This window comes from Pongo pygmaeus, chromosome 5 (assembly GCF_028885625.2).
Source record: "Pongo pygmaeus isolate AG05252 chromosome 5, NHGRI_mPonPyg2-v2.0_pri, whole genome shotgun sequence".
NCBI classification, from domain to species: Eukaryota; Metazoa; Chordata; class Mammalia; order Primates; family Hominidae; genus Pongo; species Pongo pygmaeus.
Genome location: NC_072378.2, coordinates 158482205 through 158504627, shown reverse-complemented (window position 1 = coordinate 158504627; position 22423 = coordinate 158482205). Strand labels below are relative to the sequence as shown.

At 38.9% G+C, this 22423-nt stretch overlaps 1 protein-coding gene across 2 annotated transcripts in view; it reads right to left on the bottom strand.

Annotated features, from left to right (window-relative positions):
* SNX9 (sorting nexin 9) overlaps positions 1-22423 on the bottom strand; it is a 120566-nt gene that overhangs the window by 6208 nt on the left and 91935 nt on the right. For both annotated transcript variants that reach the window (XM_054493277.2, XM_063666763.1), the window contains exons 10-15: positions 16600-16730; positions 11038-11141; positions 9556-9659; positions 6018-6095; positions 2255-2331; positions 792-881 (exon numbers count right to left, since the gene is read on the bottom strand). In XM_054493277.2, coding sequence (XP_054349252.1) covers positions 792-881; positions 2255-2331; positions 6018-6095; positions 9556-9659; positions 11038-11141; positions 16600-16730 — 584 coding nt within the window. The remainder of the gene's footprint in view (positions 1-791; positions 882-2254; positions 2332-6017; positions 6096-9555; positions 9660-11037; positions 11142-16599; positions 16731-22423) is intronic.

Sequence of the window (22423 nt, the reverse complement as noted above, 5' to 3'; positions counted from 1 at the left end):
CATTAGCAGGTTTTGGAAGTCATGTGGCTAGGTACAGGGCAGCATGTGCACACATGCATTCTCTCTCTCTTTTTTTATACAACAAAATATTTTATAAGCTAGTGCCTAAGTGTGCTGATTGTAAGTCCTGGGCTCTCCTTTGATTTTTTAAGAGGCGCCGAATCCATTTAAAGACTCAGATGGAAGTGGCTGGAAAAGCTGCCAAGCATTTCCCACTCCAGTGTCGTCATGCTGCTCGTTATTTAGGGCTGTCTGGAAGGAACAACTCTATACTCATGCATTAATTAGGCTCCAGGCCTACAACTCTGATGCTGCTGGCATACATTTTGACAACAAGCTAATTGTTCTGAGTTTTATATTAAGTTATCTGAAGTTGTACAAAACTAATTTACCTATGGTACGCCTTCATGATATTTAACTTATAAAGCAGAATGCTAAAATGGCCACATGCCAGGACTGTTAAGATCACAGACCAGCCCTTTGCAGAGATTTTCCTAACAAATCCAAGTACATCACAATATACTATAGACTACTATGGTTGACATAAAATATAAAATACTCACAACTCATGCCTGAGGAGATGTACAGATTTTTAAAAAGGTAGAGAAAACCAGAATTCATATGTGAGGACACCCCAAACCAATTTTAAAATTCAGTTACAAAACCTTTCTAATGGGAATTATAGGTTGTTTCTTTTTTACTAATAAACATATAAAACCAATACTGACTACTGCGCATGTCTGCCTCCTTCACCTGCTGTTGTCTTCTATAAATATCTACGATCAGGTTACCTTGTGAGTGCCAATGATGTCAGGGAAGCAGCCAAGAAAACCTTTATACTCGTGATTACATTCCATCAGGAAATGGAGATCTTTCTTTGGCTATAACAAGATACAAGCTGATTGTTACTGGCAGAGAAATTCAGAAAATCAAGGAAAAGATAACTATTATATCCAAAGACTATAAATCCTGCATGTGCTACACTAAATTATTGAGTGTTAAGCATTCAGATCACTTTTTCTAAAACAAAATAACTCCCAAGACTGCCATCCTTTGAATCATATGTTGTAAAGAAAATGACAAAACACCATGTGATTTTTAAATTGGTTGGTAAAATTAGTTATTTTGACGTGGCCCAAAATAATACCACCACGAAGGAAGAAGGTTCAGCTAATGCTGTATGTTTACAAACGAATGAGTTGCTGTAGTTTAACTTCTAAATATGAGCAGAGAATATAAAAATATTAAAACATCTAATCATTTTAAGTGGTAATTTTAAATTTTTCCATTTGTTCTGAATTATAACTTTAATAGCTATGTTACTAAAATGAATGCTTTTTTAGAAGTATCAGCAAAGTAGCCCATAACCACATTAGTGGGTGTACACATGTGCATCCATAAACATAGTTTTAAGTCATCTGAAAAAAATTTTTTTTAATTAAGGAATTAGAAAATAACTTAAGATTCTTCTTAAGGGAACTTATTATCTGTTATCTAAAAAGCCCCTGAAACTGGGGTACTAAAGACTCCAATAAATGCTATGTAGCTATGACAAAGACGTGCCCTGTCCTGGGGACTGTAGCAGGTGCTTTTTATTTATGAGCTATTAAATCTTAAGAACCATACAGGGTAGGCACTACCACTGCAGATCAACAGATGAGGAAACCACAGCTCAGAGAGGCTAAGCAATTGTCCATACAGATCTGAGCCAGCATTCTTTCCTGTTCTTTAGAATCCCCTGATGGCTAAGAAGAGATCAGAGGCATCAGTACTGGAGTGCATTCATTTAGAGGTCTTTTTTTCTTTTGAGACAGGGTCTTGCTCTGTCACCCAGGCTGGAGTGCAGTGGTACAATCATGGCTCACTGCAGCCTTGACTTCCCGGGCTTAAGCAATCTTCCTACCTCAGCCTCCCGAGTAGCTGGGACTACAGGCGTACACCACTACACCCGGGTAATTTTGGGGGAGTCTCGAACTCCTGGACTCAAGAGATTCACCCGCCTTGGCTTCCCAAAGTGCCAGATTACAGGTGTGAGCCACTGTGCCTGGCCTATTTAGATTTCTTGATGACAAATGTATTCATCCACTTTGTCTTAACCTAAGAAACCATGATTAAATACAATTAACAAAGATACACAGAAACAGAAAAGAAGAGGGTACTTATTTGGGACGTCTGTCTTAAGACAGGTTTTAAATTAAATATGTGGACTAGATAGCAACAAATCTTAATTGGAATTGTGTGATCATGTTAGCACCTGTTCCGCCACGAGACTGGCAATTTCTTCATAAGTCTTTCCTGCTTCTGTTATTGCATCATTGAGATCTGTTTCACCTGAAAATGATCAATTTTATCAGTGGTTATAAGTTATACATATTTTCTTTTCACTTGTTAAAAATTTTATTATTGATTTTATTGGTACATTTTATTATAGAAACTTTCAAACATTTTCAAAACTATTGGGAATAGAATGAATGCCCATCACCCACCGTCTGCCTTCCCTACTGGCAGCTCTCACCAGCCTGTGTTCATCTACACCCCGACCTGCTTTCACTGGACATCAGCATCTCATCCATAAAGCTTGCCTAATAGATGAGGACTCTAAAACATGAGGCAGTACCATTATGACATCTAAGACGAGACTGTCACTCGGCTATAATGAGGCCTCTCAGGGTGAGCTGGCTGCTTGAATCGGGATGTAAAGGTCCACACGGCACAGAACTGATGCGTTTCTTAACTCTGGATTCTTCTCTCTCGGCCCCTTTTCCCCCTGCACGTTTCTTTTCGTGGGGTGTTGAACTCGTCGTGTACCTTGGTGCCTGCATTCTGGATGCTGCTGGCTGTATCTCTGGTGATACTTTACACACTCTGTCTCTGTGTTCTCTTTACACTGGCTATTAGACCTAGAGGCCTGATCAGAGTCACACACCACCAGTTCCAGTTATTTCTACTCTTAGAATGTTAGAAAATGATCGTTATCTAGAATGACCATTGTCTGGATCTTTTATTTTAGTGTGAGTCTGCAAAATGGTGCTATTCTATTTCTACCATTCCTTTATTAGCTGAAATACTTCCATAAGGATCAACTTTCCTTTATCAATATTCCAGTTACCCAGAAGTAGAGTTTGAACAGGAAAAGCAGGTTAAGTGCTTAATTCTTTCTCTTTATAGTTTTCAAAATAACGAGTTAATCCATCACCATTCTCCAAAAGTAACTGAGATTAATTTCTTAAAAAGCATCTTTATAATTCCGGATTTAAAAATATTTGATATGCTTCATTCCACATTAATTATTATTTTCACTAAAGCTCACATTTTCTTTTCTTTGGCCGGTGGCAGGCTCTTCCAATTGGTATCTAAGTCTTTTGATAGGAACCCTGGTTCACTGTGGTGGGATGTGGACCTTACGAGTGGTGCCAGGGAATGCTTCCTGCTACTGGATTGGGTAACTGTTTCTAGGGCTTTAACAGAAAGGCAAACGGTATTTTTTTTTAAGAGGGAAATCACGTAATGAGCTCACATTGATGTTTCCAAAGCAAATTTATGACTTTAGGGGTTTTCTTCATTTATTTTAAAACTTTTTATTTTAAAAATCTTAATTGCTAACAACAGTAACATAATTACATATTTGCTTTATCCTACAATATGTAAATAGTTTGAGAAGTTTTAGAATAACAATACCAACATGATATTAACTACATGTTTAGTGAAAACAACTAACATTCTTATAGTCTTTCTGACCTTGAGGCACCCGCTCCTGGGGGCATATAAAATGCCATTTTAAGGTGCTTTGAAACAATTCCTCTGTGTGCTATGCCTTCATCTTGATGTATCAGGTCATTTGTATTATTTTGCTTTTGATTAGAAATTTTTTTCCATTTTGATTTAAATTTGTTTTCTAATAATTACGTAAAGCATTCACATTATTCCAAAGTCAACTCTACAAAACAAGATATAATCAGAAGTTTACCTTCCATATCTCTCTCCTCCCCTATAATCATTTAAGAATTTTTATTGCTTATATTTCCATATACTTATCCATAAGAATATGCAATGTTCCATGGTTTTGTGCAGGCGCCATGCTAACAGTCTGTATTATTTCAAGTTAGTACATGAACTCGTAAAGGAGCATTGGAAGTTATTTTTCTGCAATAAGAATATTTCTAGGAATCAAACTCATTTACATTATTGCAAGATCGCATAGTATAGCACTGCTCTAAGACGCCAACACATCCGAGCAAGTGGATGTGACGAGACAGTCCTCCACACTGCTGACCTGCACTGTCCTTTGCAATGGGAGCAAAGCCAGTCAACAGGAACTTGAATGCTTCCTTAAAATACTATCTTAAGTAGAATTATATTCAACATAAAACACACATTGAGTATTTTTAATACTTGAAAAAGTGCTATTTGCAATATGAATATTTAATAATGTATTGATAATTACAGTCCAGAAAATGTTAAAGAATCACGAAGCAGCTCCCAGTGGGGAACCCATGGATGAACCTGTGGAGCCGGGCCATCATGATGGCCAAAATTCCAGCATCTCTAGGACAAATCTTCTCACCCTGTTGAGACATCACAGAGTCACCATGCTAAAAGGGCTCCAAGACCTCTGCCTCCTCCCTAAGCAATGGGCGTGGCTCGCTCTCAGCTCTTCCATCACCCACTTGTTACCTGGGCCAAGATGCTTCTCTGTTCTGGCCTTGAGTTCCTAGTCTAGACCTCAAAGCCCGCTTCTGGTCTAAAAGTGTCAACTGTAAGACATGGTAAGGCCAGGGCAATGAGAACTATTGCCGTGTGGGAGCCCTAAATCTTACATTTTGGTGAGAAACTAATTTCTTATTAGTTTTTTATTAAAATATTCAGAAACTGACATCCAAAGCACTGTCTGCCCTGAGTATCAGGATCAACACCTGTACCAATTCTACTGTTCCTGTAAGTGACAGGAGATAACAGATTTAATAGGTGCCACCTAGTTGACAAATGCTTTTTCTTTTTTTTTCTTGAGATGGGGTCTCACTCTGTTGCCCATATTGGAGTGCAGTGGTGTGATCATGGCACACTATAGCCTCGACCTCCTGGGCTCAAGTGATCCTCCTGCTTCAGCCTCCAGAACAGCTGAGACTACAGGTGTGTGACACCATGCCTGGCTAATTTTTATTTTATTATTTTTTTGTAGAGATGGGGTCTCCTTATGCTGCCTGGGTTCCTTTCCCTTTTAATAAAGAAAAAGAGCTAACTTGTTCTCGTAAGTGCTGCCAATGTAAATCATGAAGGGATTCATGGGTAAGATACACATTTATAGGATAAGCTGAAACAGTTATGAGTTAAGGAGAAAACAGGCAACACACACTTGTTACTTGGTCAAACATTTTTCCTTGAAATGGCCTTGATGAAATCTGGCTTTTTTTTTTTTTTTTTTTTGAGACAGGGTCTTGCTCTGTCACCCAGGCTGGAGTGCACTGGTAAGACCATGGCTCAGTGCAACCTCTGCCTCCTGGGCTTCAGTGATCCTCCCACCTCAGCCTCCCAAATAGCTGCGACTACCTGTATGCACCACCACACCCGGCTAATTTTTTATTTTTTGTAGAGATGGAGTTCTCACCATGTTGCCCAGGCTGGTCTCAAACTCCTGGACTCAAGTGATTTGCCCACCTCAGCCTCCCAAAGTGTTGGAATTATAGGTGTGAGCCACTGTGCCCAGCCAAATCTGGCCTCTGTCACAGGAAGACTTGGCAGAGAAATGAAACTGATGGCATTGAAACAAAAGTGCTATACCTGAGAGCAAAAAAAGGCAAACGAGCCAACAAGAAAATACAAATTATAACAACCTTTGGCTTTTCTCAAAAGTCCTAGGATGAGGGTGCAAAAGTCCTTAGTGTGGCAGCCTAGCCAATTTACACACCCACAACCAGGGTGCTTCACTGAGGAGGGAGTTAGCGTCTGCAGGATCCTAGGCAGGTGACAGGTCCAGATAAGGCTCTAAAGGACCACTGGATGAATGAAGAAAGACGCACCTTGATAGCCGCTGGAACTGAACACTGTGGCCAAACTCTGCAAGGCCTTTCCTATCTTCTGATATTCCTTGGGTAATGCTGAAAGACAAAAAGGAATAAATGATTAGTCTTCTGAGCAAACTGAAATGGGACTAAACTATTTCCTAAAAGTGATTATAGTAACGTTTGAAGTGATTCAAAATAGTTTATATATTCCTTCACAAAATACTGTTGCAAAAGTGATTGTTTTTACAATTGATTTCTTTCGATTATTTTTTAATTGACTGTTCAACTAATGGTGGATGCTATTATTATTGACAATCACTCCTACATTCTCATTCACCAAATGAGACGTAAGTGAAATAGAAGCTCCTTTAGATGATTTCTAGCTTACAAAGTACTTCTAGCGACACCGTACTTGATCATCATGATAGCCCCTCTACCAGATGCAGAGACACCATCCTCATGCTGAGGATTAGGAAAATAAGGCTCAGATAACTGACTTGCCCAAGGTCACATGGCTAATAAATGCTGGACATGGACTTGTGATTCCAAATACGTAGGCTTTCCCACTCTGTTATGGGTGCATAAATGACCATTTGCAAACCGTAACTACCAAAGACTGAAAGCAACAAGGTATGGAGAAAAATACAACAGTCAGACTTCGCACGCCCCGGGAAGAGGGGTCTGAGTTTTCTCATCTGTATGAAGAGATGATTTCAATAAATGACCCCTAAGGTTTCTTTTTAAGGTGCTAAGATTCTGGGATCACTTTGGAGAACTTCCCAAGAGTCTCTGCACCTTAAGCTACTTTCTTTGCATCTGTATGGAGTCCCCTTAAATGGAGCATCTGTTTGCCTTTCAAAAGAAACCATTAATTGCATTTAAAGACTCACTGCAGTGTTAAAGGAGAAAAAGAAAACTTTTAACGTTTCTTTAAAAAATATTTAGGCCAGAGACATTTGAGGTAAGGTCTATAAGCTGCAGTTATCAAGAAACATGAATCCAAATTACATGAGCTCAGTTAATTTTAATGAATTGTCCCCCTGGGGTACCTCAGTTTTGCCTCCCTACCTAAAGGCGCCTGGCATGTGGTTCACCATGCAGAGTGTGTGCTAGAGTTTTCATTCTACACATTAGGAATTTTAAAGAACTATTTTGAGAAAAAGGAGGAGATACGCCTGAGTCAATCTCTTTCCCCACCCCACAAAAGAGCGGCCTGAGGCCAGTATTCCCTACTTTCTACATTTAGCCTTGTGGATTACACAGGACATGGAGTTGATCAGACATTAGACATAAGGGATTTAATTTTTAAAAAGACACCATAATCCCAAATTTTTATGATACCCTTAAAAAATGCAATTGTAAAATTTACACTCAAGAAAAATGGCTTTCAAAGAACATACAGATTTAAATGATTTGTTATGATGGTCTTGCAAGAGTTTACAGTCAAAATTAATTCATTGCCTTTAAAACTGAATTCTTTCATTTATACTTTAGAGCAGTGGTCCCCAACCTTTCTGGCACCAGGGACTGGTTTCATGGAAGACAATTTTTCCATGGATAGACAGTGGGTCAGGGGGATGGTTTGGGGATGAAACTGTTCCACCTCAGATCATCAGGCATTAGATTCTCATAAGGGCTCACAAGCTTGTATGTGTGGCTCATAATAGGGTGCGAATTTCTATGAGAATCTAATGCCACTGCTGATCTGACAGGAGGTGGAGCTCAGGCAGTAATGCGAGTGATGGGGAGCGCCTGTAGATAGAGGTGAAGCTTCACTTGCTGTGCGGTAATGGTCCATGGCCTGGGGATTGGGGACCTCTGCTTTAGAGAACAATGTCAACTTTGCTTTTTGTTCATGAGTCATCCTCTATGACCAAAGTCTTGACACAGGTTTTGTTTTCTAGATGCTGCATTTGTATACATTATTTTCTCAGGGCTAATTCTATATATTTAGGATACAGCATCATATTTCTTTGCTATGGGAAAGAAACGACTGTTATTCCTGATGTCTGCCCCTCAAGCACGAACAGCTGGTATGTTACAAGTTGTTTTGTTGGTATAAGATACTATGTGGATGGTAAAGCACCACTGGTACTGGTATTACTGCTAGCAGAGGAAGAGGTAGAGGTAGTATTGGCCAATGGCTGGGGGCCTGGCAAACTTCCTCTGCAAAGTGCCAGATAGTAAATGTTTTAGGCTTTATGGAGCTACAAGTTTCTGTTGAAACTACTCAACTCTACCATTATGACACAAATGTAGCCAAAGACAATACACAAATAAATGGGCATGGGTGTGTTCCAATAAAACTTTATTTACAAAATAAGTGGCAAGCCAAATTTGGTGCTCAGACCATGGTTTACTGACTCCTGATGTAAGGCTTTGGATTTTCAGATCTGGATTGAATAGTAATACTGGTATTGTCTTTGCTGTGCTATCTTATTAATTCATCTACGAGTCACTCAATATTTAGTTTCCTGCTCTTTAAAATTATTATTGGATTTCAAATTCTGATTGTTTTCCTTTTTTAGTGTAAAAATATCACCTTAAAAAAAATCATTACAAGAACAGATCCCTTTCCTATGCTGAGCATCAAAGGCTGATATAAAAGTAGGTATATGTTACTCATAATTCAAAATAGAAAACATTTTTTTTAACTGAATACAACCAATATTCCTGTATGGTGTTATGAGGTGAAGGCCAGGAAATTCTTAGTGATAGATTAGAAGGCCCTTTTCTCTAGAGGTTAAGACACAGCAATAAGGGCAGACCAGATATAAAGGAGAGAAGTCCTAGGACTCTAAGGGAGGTAAAGACATCTGTGCATTGGACAGCAGTGCAATCCCAGCATTTCTGGGCCTGACAAGTCATTCTGCAACCTCTGAGCCTGTGGGTGTAACAGGGCAGCAGCCCGTGGCATTAGCCCCACAGCTGGATACGGGACTGTTTTTCTATCCTGGGCCACATGTGTGGTGACAGAGCTGCACAGTTCTGGGGAATACAGGAAAAACCTTCAGCAGAATGAAAACCTACAAACAAAGGAGGAGGGAGGCAGGAAGTTCTTCGGGACACGGCAGAGTGGTCAGAAAGCCGTGACTGACAGTGACACTCTCCCCTCGGCAGTGCTTCTGCTGTGACATATTTTCTACTACTAACTATATTGGTTTTTCTAAACACTATGGCTGTAGTCAAATATACAACATCTTACCAAATGGATGAAGATTAAAAAATAAAATCATGAGACTAAGAATAACTACAAGCACTCTCAAAACATGCAAAAATGATTAATTTTCCAAAGATTATAAAGCCCAAAATTACTGGAACTAATTAAGTGAACATGGTGCTCCTTGAGATTTCTTAACCTGGCTTTGCTGGTCAATTTTCTGTGGTTTAACTCGGGTGAAGTGAGATTAAGCAGAATCACAGGAGGGACATTACTGCCGTCCACCAAATACACTTCTGTTCGAGGCAGCAGGTTCCCCTCTATGATAAGGGACATAAAACTGAGCCTGCATCACCCCCTACAAGCCCAGTGCGCTGTGAGGAGTGGACTTACGGCCCGTGCAGCGCTTCCAGTGCTCTTGCCCCACCGTCAGCAGCTCCTTCACGCCGTCATCCATGGCCTTGGTGAACTTCCCCACAGCCTCGCACTTCTGCTCTCTGTGGGTGAAGGCGGCCGTCAGTGACATAAGCAGGAGAAACAGCACTGCCGTGGGGATACTCGGGCCAAATATAACCACAGACACTTGTTTTCTTGCATGGTAACAACTCCCCTTTCACTAAGTTAGCCTTAAATACAGGCTTGATGCAGACATTTGAAGAACTACTTAAAAAGCGCTGATTTATATTTTATTTTAACTTTGCTTCCTTTCTGCCTCTACAATTCTTTGTGAATTTTAAAATTATTCTAAAGTAAATAAAATAATAATTTCTTGAATATCTTATTTAGGAAAATTCCAATGACTGGGGGGACCATCAAATCTATAAAAGAATAGCAGGGGTTGCTAATGCTAGCTGACCATTCATTCCAAGTACTCCATGAAACAGAGGCAATAACCTGGATACACAATTACCTAAGTGATCCTAAAGATACCAGCTCTTTCTAAGGATGTCAAAAGTGTATTTACCAACCTGAAAAGATCACAATATACTGTTAGATGAAAAAAGCAGATTATAAAACAAAATGTCTAGTGTGAGGTCATTTTTGTTTAAACAATCTTTCCTATAATTACGTATGTACAGAGGAGGATTTGGGAGACTAAACACTAACATATTAACACTGATTTTCTCTCTGGGTGGTTGAAGGGTTATGTGTACGTGTGTGTGTGTGTTTCTTGTCTATACTTTTGGTAACACATACGCAATAATTTTATGATAACAAAGCTTAAAATTATGTAGTCCCAGCTACTCGGGAGGCTGAGGCAGGAGAATGGCGTGAACCTGGGAGGCGGAGCTTGCAGTGAGCCGAGGTTGTGCCACTGCACTCCAGCCTGGGTGACAGAGCGAGACTCCGTCTCAAAAAAAAAAAAAAAAAAAAAAAGCTTAAAATTAAAAACCACGCAAATTTCTTTTAAGTCCGTAAGAGAAAAGGAACTACTCCAAAGTTTCAACTGACCCTGTATTTAAAAAACTACATGATTAAAATCAACAGATTAAAAAAGCACACAGAAAAAGCAGGTTAGAGACTGCTTCCTCAAGGCAATGTTCAAAGAGATTCGCTGTCTGAATATTGCGTGGGTTTTAGGTGGCTCCGTGCTGCTTGGTTTCATCACTATTGGAAACAGCTACTCAGCACTGTGTCAACTATGAAATCACTGGCTTCAAGGTGAAAGAAAGATTTTAATTTGATGTTGCGGTTAGAAAGACAGTACTTTTATGTACAAATGATGTTTCCCTTGTCATTGGACTACAAATCCCACTCATTTCATAAAAGTCTAGTCTGATTTGAGTTTCGGCTGCGGCTACACTAGCTGAGGCCTGATGGCCAAAGGAGGAGGGTGCGGATTGAGAAGAAAGAAAACCTGGCAGCGTCTCTCACATTTCTACTAAGTCCAAGTCAGGTGCCTCTGGTTCCATGGTGGAAAATATCATGACTCCCGCCAGCTCATCTCTCTCGGCCTTCCTCTTTCCAGTTTTCCACTCCTGTAAATGAGAATGTTGTAAGGTTCAAGTGGAGAGCACAGTCAAACTGGTCTTCAAAATTCCCAAACAGGACAAGCTCATTGATCACCTTTATCTTTCTAATTTTCAGAAAGCAGCTCCCACTCTATCTCCCTCTGCACCATGGACCAAATACCTTTATACTCTGAATGTAATCTCAGGGCATGAACAGTGTCATTCCACAGAATGGTCCTAATGGGACCAAATCTTTTGAGAATGAACCAATTCAGCCATGTTCCCTTTCCAATGGCTACCCATATAAAAACAGCAAACAGAAACACCCCATACATTTTTTTTCTTTTTTTTTTTTTTTTTGAGACAGAGGCTCACTTTGCCTTCTAGGCTGGAGTACAGTGGCGTGATCTCAGTTCACTATATCCTTGAGCTTCCAGGTTCAAGCGATCCTCCCACCTCAGCCCCCAAGTAGCTGGGACTTCAGGCGCATGCCACCATGCCTGGCTAATTTTTGTATTTTTTGCAGAGATGGGGTTTCACTATGTTAGCCAGGCTGGTCTCGAACTCCTGTGCTCAAGCAATCTGCCCACCTCGGACTCCCAAAGTTCTGGGATTCCAGGCATAAGCCACTGTGCTCGGCCCACCCTATGCATTCTGACCTAGTGCCTCAAATGTTTAGGTTATCTGTTTTCTAAAAAGGTAAATGCTTTTCTAAAATATAAGACAGAAACCAGTATTATGAGCTATTTTTTATTTTAAAAACGTATTAAGATATACACACACAGAGTACGCAAATCAAAAATATCCAGTGCAATGCATTGTCACAAAGTGAATACTTGCCTAACGACCAACCAGGCCAGGAAGGGGCAAAGAGCTCCCATTCCAAAAGCCCCCGCATTGTCCTTTCCCCAAGCACTGCTACCTCTTCCCTCCCCCACAAAGGTAACCAGTTATCTCTCTCTTATGGTTTTCATTTCTTTGCTTTTCTGCTATGGTTTGAATGTGTTCCCTCCAAAATTCATGTTTGGAAACTTAATAGCCAATGTGATAATATTAAGAGGTGGGGCCTTTAAGAAGTGATTAGGTCATGAGGGCTTCTCCCTTTGTGAATGAGATTAGCGTCCTGATAAAAGGGCTTGATGGAGGGAGTTTGTCCCTTTTTGCTCTTCCACCTTTCACCATGTGGGGACTCAGCATTTCTCCCCTTTGGAGGATGCAGCTCTCACCAGACACCAAATGCTGGTGCCTTGATCTTTGACTTCCAGCCTCCATAACTGTGAGAAATAAATTTCTGTTGTATGTAAATTATCCAGTCTCAGGTATTTTGTTACAGCAGCACAAATGGACTAAGACTTTGTTTAGAGTTTTACCACCTAAGCATGCATCCTACCCTGTCCTGCTAGTTTCTCAAGCTAGCAAAGAGCCCTATAAATGCGTTCTTTGGTGCCTGGCTTCTTTTGCTCAGTCTTGCTTAGGAACTACAGTCAAAATCTTGTGTAGAACTACAGTTCATTCATTTCACTGCTGTATAATATTCTACTGTATGAGTAATCCCCAATTTATTTATCTATTCTACTACTGGTAGCCACCTTTATCGAGTTATGAATGAAGCTGTTACGTAGATGTCTCCTGGTGTCTGTGTGCCTGCATTTCTATTCAGTACATACCCAGGAGTGGAAATGCCAGGTCATATGAGAGGGTTCAACTTGAGTAAATGCCAAACTTTTCCAAATTGGTCTTACCAATTTTCCCCCAACAGGTTATGAATCCCAGCAGCATCTCACCTCACCAAGATGACACTTGGTATGGTCAGTTTTAGCCATTCTGGCACATGTGTAGTGGTGTCTTGTTGTGGTTTTAATTTGTGTTTATTGATTGCTAATGAGATGAGGTACTTTCCTATACATCTGTTGTTGATTCAGATACCTTATTTTATGAAGTACGTGACCACATCTCCTATTTTTCCACTGGGCTTGTTGATGTTTCCCTATATTCTAAAATCTAGTCCTTCATTGCTTATATATGTTGCAAGTATCTTCTACTCAGTAGCTTGTTTTTCTCTTGTAACGGCTGAAAAAAGTTCTAATGTAGTCTAATTTATCCACATCTTCCTGCATAGTCTTTTTCATGTCATATTTCAGAAATTCTTCCCTGCTCTCTAGGATACGAGGATGTCCCATATTATCTTCTGTAAGCATTACTATGTTGTTTTTCATATTTAAATCTGCGAGCCACATAGAATTCATTTTCAAGAAGACCATATACAATGAAAACTTTCAAACATATACAAAAGAAGGAAAGTATAATAAACCCCCACAGGTTCAGCTTCAATAATTACCAACACTTTGCCAATCTTTTTAAAAATATCATTAGTTCAGTAAAAGAGACACGGAAGTCATTTACATGATGAAGGCTTTCGGAACTGTGGTGGCATGGGCAGCTTCATGTGATGCCATTTCAGTAGGGATTTACTTCGGCTTACACACTTTCCAAGAATGGCACCACCCCTAAATGAGAAATGACCTTTGTCTAGATCTACTTTGCTGCCTCCATATTCTGGGAAAACTTTAACTTTCACTGAGCTAACTGGTTAAATCTTTCCACCCCCACCTTTAAGGTCTGATCCAATAGCTACTACTGTTGCTTGCAATACTTTTGAGATTTTTCTGGAAGTAAATGACTCCTTTGACTATAGTTTTGGGTGCTTTCCTTTCAACCAAAATTCAAAGAGTGAAAGAAACTTTCCAAGTGCCTGTCTGCTGTGACTCCACAGGAGACCCACAGCTCCACCTTCAGCACATGTGGCCAAGGGAAAAGCCGCTCAGGCACCACTGCTCCCCGGGAGGTGCCAATCTTGTTTCATAGGTATTCTCCTCCATTTTACCTCTGGGATTTTTTTTTCTTACTTTAAAGCTAATTTGAAATATAATATACATATATATATTTATATATATTTGAGACAGAGTTTTGCTCTGTTGCCCAGGCTGGAGTGCAGTGGCATGATCTTGGCTCACTGCAACCTTCACCCCCGGGTTCCAACGATTCTCCTGCTCCAGCCTCCCAAGTAGCTGGGATTACAGGTGTGTGCCACCACACCTGGCGAATTTTTGTATTTTTAGTAGAGACAGGGTTTCGCCATATTCGCCAGGCTGGTCTTGAACTCCTGACCTCAAGAGATCCACTACACCCAGCCTGGGACATGTTTTAAAAACATAACAATATCAATAACAACCCTAATAAAATCAATTGCAGATTATAGTGAGGTAGCGAGCACATTTCATTTCCTTGCATTGTGCCATCCAACTGACCCAGCACCAATTACTGAAAAGACTATTCTTTACCTACTATGCTCAGTGCCATCTTTGTCATAGATCAAGTGTCTACTCTATTCTGCTCTACTGGTTGGTTTGTCTAGCCTTATGCCAATGCCATGCTTTTAAACTTTTTTAGCTTCACAATGAGTTCTGATACGCAATAAAGTCCTCCTCATATTTCATTCTTTTCCAAGAGCATCCTGGCTATGCTTGGCATTTTGATTTTCTACATACGACATCTTTATTGTTTCCAGTCCATGAGATGCAGTATTCGAAAATTTATTTAGGTCTTCTATTATTTTTCTCAATAATGTTTCATAGTTTTCTATGTAGATCTTTTGTACATTTTCTTGTATTTATTCCTGGATATTTGATACTTTTGATGTTACTGTAAATGACAGGTTTTTTTTTTTTAGATTTTCAATTTCTGTTTTTGCTGATAAATATGCAATGTCTTGTATCCAGCTACCTTACTAACCACTTATTCCTAATAATGTCTCTGTAGATTCTTTGGGGGTTTCTGTGTCTACCATTTATTTACATGAGCTGCTACTTACCACAGAATCATAGTTTCTATGTAGTTCTACACTGTCATTTAGCAAGTGAGGAAATTCTGGCCCAAAGGGATTAAATACCTTCACTAAGATCACAGAGGCAGCACTAAGACCAGAACTCAAGGGCCCTGACTCCAAGTTCTTTCTTTTTTCTGTGACTCCACTTTTATGACACGTTGATCCCTCTTTGCAGGTGGCATTTAAAAAAACCAACACAACTGATGTCTAGGATTTATTAAGCTCCACCACGCAGAAAACATGACCTTCAGAAATGCTTTCTAAATCAAATCCTTGAAAAATCTATCGAATAAGCTCTTGTTAAAGTCTTGTGGGAACCAGGAAGGCAACAAACTTGGAGGTGGTTCCCGTAGTTTCTATAACTACAAAGTAACCACAATATTTACTGAATTCAAAGAACTTAGTTTCACTACTATATAGCTACATGACACACACACTGTGACTGAGTATCCTGTCTCACCATAAATATATACAAATTCGTAAGACATGGTGAGGAGACCTGTGATACACACAAATTCACAAAGACATGGTGAAGCATCTCCACGTTGTCTAAGTCCCAATCTGGTGACATATAACATATCACATGAGCTGGTCAATTCTAGAAACAGTGAATAACTGAAAATAAAGCCCAAATAGGTATGTTAAGTGTATGCATACACCTATAAACATACACCAATAGAGCCCTAATATTTAAGACTTACTATGTGTTCACTTCAACAAGTGAAAATTACTACAAAGAAGTTTAGCAAGTAAACCTCTTGAAGTTCCAAGAGGGTATATGATATTCTATTATTTCATTAAAGACAAAAATAGCTTCATAATTATTTCCCAGGCTGATAACGTATTTAGCATCTGCTGTGGCTTCTGGGCCAACTCCTGCTTTTATTCTTTAGGGCGCTAAGAGATGCAGTATTTGTTGAGAGAAACTGTGGAGGAAACATCTTTAGAGAATAAAATGATACAATAAGGAGTACAGTAAATGCTTACTGAGAGAGAAAACTATTTCCAAAGCAGACAATTTTGAGATGTCAGGCAGCCAACGTTTCCCTGATTTTAATGAAGAACAGATGACCACTGGCAGACTAACTGGCCACAGGGGCAGGCAGAGAGAGAGGCCAGCATTGACTCTGGACTCACCATTACAGTGATGAAAATGGCCTGGCTCTGAGAAGAGCAGCTCATGTCTGCCTCTCCCTTTCCTGCCATCATGCTATTACATCGTAAGGGCAACGTGATCAGGAAAATCGGTCACTCCACTCCCCTCACTTCATGCTGATAATACCTTCAGAGTTTGGGGCCTATCCTCCTATTTTTAAAAACATCTAGGGAAAAACTGCTGACCCTATTACATCCCTCACCCTGACCCTGCCCATCCTGAGCCAACCCACTCCCAGTGTAGGGGGAAGCCCTTCTGGCAGGCAGCTCTTCACACATCATGACAAATTTCCTATGGTGGGGATTTAGGTTTCTGTCCCCTCACTGTCACTGGAGGAAGTGAGAAATAACTAACCAACATAATTTTAACTCCTTTCGGAAATGTTTGGTGTGAATGAGACTACTCTCAATATTCTCTGATGCCATATTAATACAATGTCCTACCTTCTCATCTCGGAAATTTAGGAACTGCTGGAAAACTTCACTTTCTGAGATTACTGGATGGCGACACATCCTGGTCATCCAGGCCTGAAGTCTCTCCATGCGCATTTTGATAAATTCCTCTTCAAAGCGGCCTGCAAGCAACACACCAAGAATGACATACAACTTTGTCTAAAATGAATGACTGTTACCATACTGTAACTGAAAAATCATTTCTATGGCTACTGGCTACTGGGTAGAAAGCTACTTAGCAAAAGGTAAACCATGGTGATTTTTCACTAATCTAAAAAACAAGCAACACAATGAATGCTCAAAGGCCCACAGGTAAGATGCAACAGACTTCAGTTTTTAAGAATATAATTCCAATTTAACATATTCACATATTGTGACAAGAATAATGACAACCTGAAAGTGCTATTTTCTTCAAGTATCCTTAAAGTACTAAAAAAAAAAAAAAATTAAATCTTATCTCAACATGAAAACCTGTCTCTTTCCTATAAGCTAACAAGCCAGTTTCTGTGTGGCCACATGAAGTCCTACAGGCAAGAAAGGAGTGATAAATGGAATTTAATGTCATTCTTACAAATGACATGACATTTCCATATTATAAAAATGTGTTCAAATGCAATATAAATTACATATACACAAGTTTAAATTTAGCATTATGAAGAGTAACCCAAGGCTATAGCTTTTTTCCTCCATGTATTTTAAATTACTTAAACTGAAATACCAAAGGAATTTTTCCACTAATGCAATAATGGAAGTTGCTATTCTGGAACTTGTGACTATACTATACAGTTTAATGAGTGGTCCTTTCTGTTTTAAAAGTAGAAAGTCAGCTTGACAAGGATAGCATAACAAACATCAAGTGAACACTAAGAATGTTTATAAACCTACAAACAAAAATTACTATTAGTTGAAAGGCTTCTAGTGGTAGAAGTTCCAGCTACGGCCTGGAGAGATCAGCTAACCCTACCCCTCAAAAGCAACTATAAAGCTAGACAACATTAACAAAAACAACCAAATGAGTGCTCTAGAAATCAACAAAAAGCGAATGGCCACCTGAGAAGTGTTTATGCTTGAAGAACTGACTTCAGGTGACAACAGTGGAAATCTGTGGTGTTGGGAGGCTGCTCCTGTCTCCCCTGCACCTGCTGCCTGTGTGCCACTCACTCCACATGTGTTTGACATGGCGGTACCACTAGGGTGGACAGGCTGTGAAGATGGGCAGCTGTAGCTTCTCCATCAGGGTGGGAGGCTCACTTGGAGTGATGGGAGATGCCCATGTTCAATGGTGGTGTCAGTGGCAGTGACAATCTCAGAGACAGATGAACAGGAAGGGACAACAGCCCTGATAGCCAAGGTCGAACCATGCATATTCCAGGCTGAGGCTGTATGCATACACAGTGGAGACCAGAGAGGGTCCAAGCCAGGCACACAATCCTGGTCAACTCTGAGGCTGTACACAGAAGTAAAGGAGACACAAAAGGGTCTGGTAGAAAGTAAAAGCCAGGGCAACTTAAAAATGACCTGAGCTTTGAATGAGTTACATCGAGTTACAGTTACGTCGACAGAAGACAGAAGCCCCAACTTATTGGCCTGAGGTGGTTGGGTACAACCTCTGTCAATCAATCATACGCTTACTACCAATCCACACAGACATAGGAGCAAACTCTAGGAAGGCAAATGTAAAATAAACAAACAAACAAACACAGCAATAACTGAACTTCCAGGGAGACAGACTTCAGAGATTTAATCTTAGGCAAGTTACTTAACAAATAAAAAGCAGAAACAACAACCTTCAGGGAGGTAAACTCAGAATCTAGAGTTGCTAAAATATATTCTCAAAAATGTCCAGTTTTCAACAAAAAATTAAGAGAGATGCAAAGAAATAGCAAGATATGACCCATACTGAGAAAAAAACAAGCAGTCAATAGACACTATCGCTGAGTGTCCTCAGATGTTGAATTTGGCAGAAAAAAACAATGTGGCAGATAAAGCAGATTCTATAAGGATTTTCAAAGAACTAAAGGAAGCCTAAAAAATTAAAGAAAAATATGACAGAGAATCAACACACAGAGTTTCAAAAAGGAGAGAGAAGTTACCAAAAAAGAATCACATGGAAATTCTGGACTTGAAAGTATAGTAATTGAAATTAAAAATTCACTGCAGATGAGGCTCAACAGAAGATTTAAGGTAGCCAAAAGAAAAAAAACACCCAGTGAATCTGAAGATAGATCAACAGAAGTTAACTAACATGAAGAACACAGAGAAAAAAAACGAAACGTAAAATGAACACACCTTAGAATACATCAAGCACACCAAACACTTATAATGAGAATCCCAGAGGAAGAAGAGAGAGCAAGACAAAAAATATTCGAATGACTGATCATGCATAATAGAGTGGGCACGTGAGATAAACAGCATTAACAGCTGACTTGCTGTCTGACACAATGGAGCCAGATCAGTACAACTACCCTCTAAAAATAAAGACATACCCAGATAAATAATGAGATAATTCACTGATAACAGACCTGCATTATAAGAAGTATTAAAGGAAGTCCTTCAGGCTAAAAAGAAATTACTAAAGATGGTGACTTGAATCTGCAGAGAGAAATAAGCAGCACCGAAAATATAAGGATTAATGTAAAAGACTCTATATTTTTTTCTAATTTGTTTCCTTAGTGTCTTTAAAAGACAAAAGACTGTAGAAAGCAGTAATTACCACACTGTATTGTTGGATTCATAACATACAGATGTAATATATATAAAAATAATGGCATCAATGAGGGAAGGGAATAAAGCTATATAGGAGAAAAATTTCCATATTTTACTGGAATTAATATTAATCTAAAGTGCACTGTGATGTTAAAAAAGATGCATATTATATCCCTTAGGGCAACCACTATGAAAATAACTTAAAAAATTTAGTTTAAACAATGAGAGGAATTAAAACAATACACCGTAAAATATTTAACACAAAGAAAAGGCAGTAAAGGAGGAAAAAGAAGCAAACACAGAAAACAACAAAATGGCAAATGTGAATCTAACCATGTCAATAATTATATTCAACACAAATGGCCTAAAAACCCCAATCAAAAGCAGAGATTGTCAGACTTGATAAAAAAGTAAGATCCAATTATCTTGCCTATAAGGGAAACAGCTTGATTTCAAAGGCACACATATACTGAAAGTAAACGGGTGGGAAAAGATATACCATACAAACAGTAACCATAACAGAAATGGAATGTATTAATGGAGAGTATTAATATTAGACAAGTACGCTTTAACACAGGAAATCTTACTAGAGACAATGGAGGACACCTCATGATATAAGAGTCACTACATCAGGAAGATGTTAAAATTACAAACTGTAAGTCAACCTAACAAGAGAGACTCAAAATACACAAAACAAAAAGTGACAGAATTAAAAGGATAGTCCACCAATCATAATGTTAAATGTCAATACCCAATACTCAATAATTGATAGAACTAGAAAGAAAATTGGCAAGGATATAGAAATCTGATAGAAATCTATCAACCCAGCCTAACTGACATGAATGAAATGCTCCACCCAGTTGCTACAGACACATATTCTTTTGAAGCACACATGGAATATTCTCTATGACAGACCATATGCTAGGCCATAAAGTAAGTCTCAATAAATGTAAAAGGACTAAAAATCATGCAAAGTATGTTCTCCGAACATAATAAAACTGGAGGTCAAAATAAAAAAATTCAGGAAATGGCCAAATAGTTGGAAATTAAACATAGAGTTGGTTCTCTGCATCCACGGGCTCTGCATCCATGGATTCAACCAACCTCAGACTGCAAATATTTGAGGGAAAAAAATTTTTTCTGTAATGAATATGTATGGACTTTTTTCCTCGTTATTATTCTCAAAACAATACAGTATAACAATGATTTACATAGTATTTACATTGTATTAGGTATTATAATTAATCTAGAGATGATTTAAAATATACAGGAGAATGTGCATAGGTTATATGCAAATACTATACCATTTTATATCAGGGACTTGAGCATCCATTGATTTTGGTATCTGTGGGAGGTTCTGGAACCAATTCCCATGGATACTGAGATATAGGTATATTTCTAAATAACCCATGGATCAAATAAGAACTTATGAGAAAAATTAGAAAATGTTTTGACCTGAATGAACATGAAAACTCAATAAGGTAGACTTTATAGAATGCAGCAAAAGCAATGCTTAGAGGAAAGTTTTTAGCATTTAATGCCTGTGATAGCAGAAATATCTCAAAACAATAATCTAAGCTTCTATGTTTAAGAAACTAGAAAAAGAATAAATGAAACTCAAACCAAGCAGATGGAGAGAAATGATGAAAGAGCAGAAACAATACAACAGAAAAGAGAAAAATAAAAATCATTAAAACCAAAGAAAAAAAGAGGTGACAATGATCAAAATCAGAAATGAAGGAGTAGACCTAACATCTTTAAAGGTACAAAGAAATACCATGAGCAACTCTAAAACTATACCTAACAACTTATATGAAATAAGTCAATTCCCTTAAAGACCCAAGCTACCAAAGTTCAGCCTGAATAGTCCTATAGCTATGAAGGAATTAAATTCATAGTTAAAGCCTCCCCAACAAAGAACACTCCAGGTCCAGATGATTTCAGTGGCGAGTTCTATCAAACATTTATAGAACAGTATCAATTCTATATAATCTCTTCCAGAATATAAAAAAGGAGGGAATAGTTCCAAACTCATCCTATGAGACTAGCATTGCCCTGATACTAAAACCAAAGAAATTACAAGAAAACTATAGACCGATAACCATCGTGAACCAAATCCTCAACCAGATATTATTAGCAAATTTAATCCAGCAATATATAAGAATAATCTATCACCATCGAGTGAGATTTATTCCAGGCATGTAAGGCTGGTTCAGCAGTGGAAAGCTGATCAATGTGATTTACTGTATTAATAGTAGAAGAAAAGCCATACAATCACTCGATGGGTACACAAAATATATGAGACAAAATTCAGCATCTATTCAGCAACAAAAACTTTCAGCAACCTAGAAATAGAAGAGAAATTCCTTAACTTGATAAAAGCACATCTAACAAAAAACCTACAGCTAACATCATACTTAACAGTGAAAGACTGAATGCTTTGTCCCTAAGATCAGGAATAAGCCAAAGATGATTGCTCTCACTATTTCTACTCAACAGCATATAGAAGTCCTAGCAAGTGCAATAAGGCAGAAACAGAAGTAGAAGGCCCATGAATTGGAAAAGATGAAATAAAACTCTCTATTCCAAGCTGACATGATTGTCTACATTAAAAAAGAAAAGAGGGCTGGGCACAGTGGCTCACGCCTGTAATCCCAACACTTTGGGAGGCCAAGGCGGGTGAATCATGAGGTCAGGAGATCGAGACCATCCTGGCTAACACGGTGAAACCCCGTCTCTCCTAAAAATATAAAAAATTAGCTGGGCATGGTGGCGGGCACCTGTAGTACCAGCTACTCGGGAGGCTGAGGCAGGAGAATGGCGTGAACCCAGGAGGCAGAGCTTGCAGTGAGCCAAGATAGCGCCACTGCACTCCAGCCTGGGCGACAGAGCAAGACTCCGTCTCAAACAAAAAAAAAAAAAAAAAAAGAAAAGAAAAGAGAAAAAACCAAAGAATCCATACCCTCAGAAAAGCTCCTGGAACCACTGAGTGAGTTTAGCAAGGCCATAGATAAAAGGTGGATACACAAAAATCAATCGTATCTCTATATGCAATACATAACTAGAAACCGGAAATTTAAAAAACAAATAGTACCATTTACAATACAAC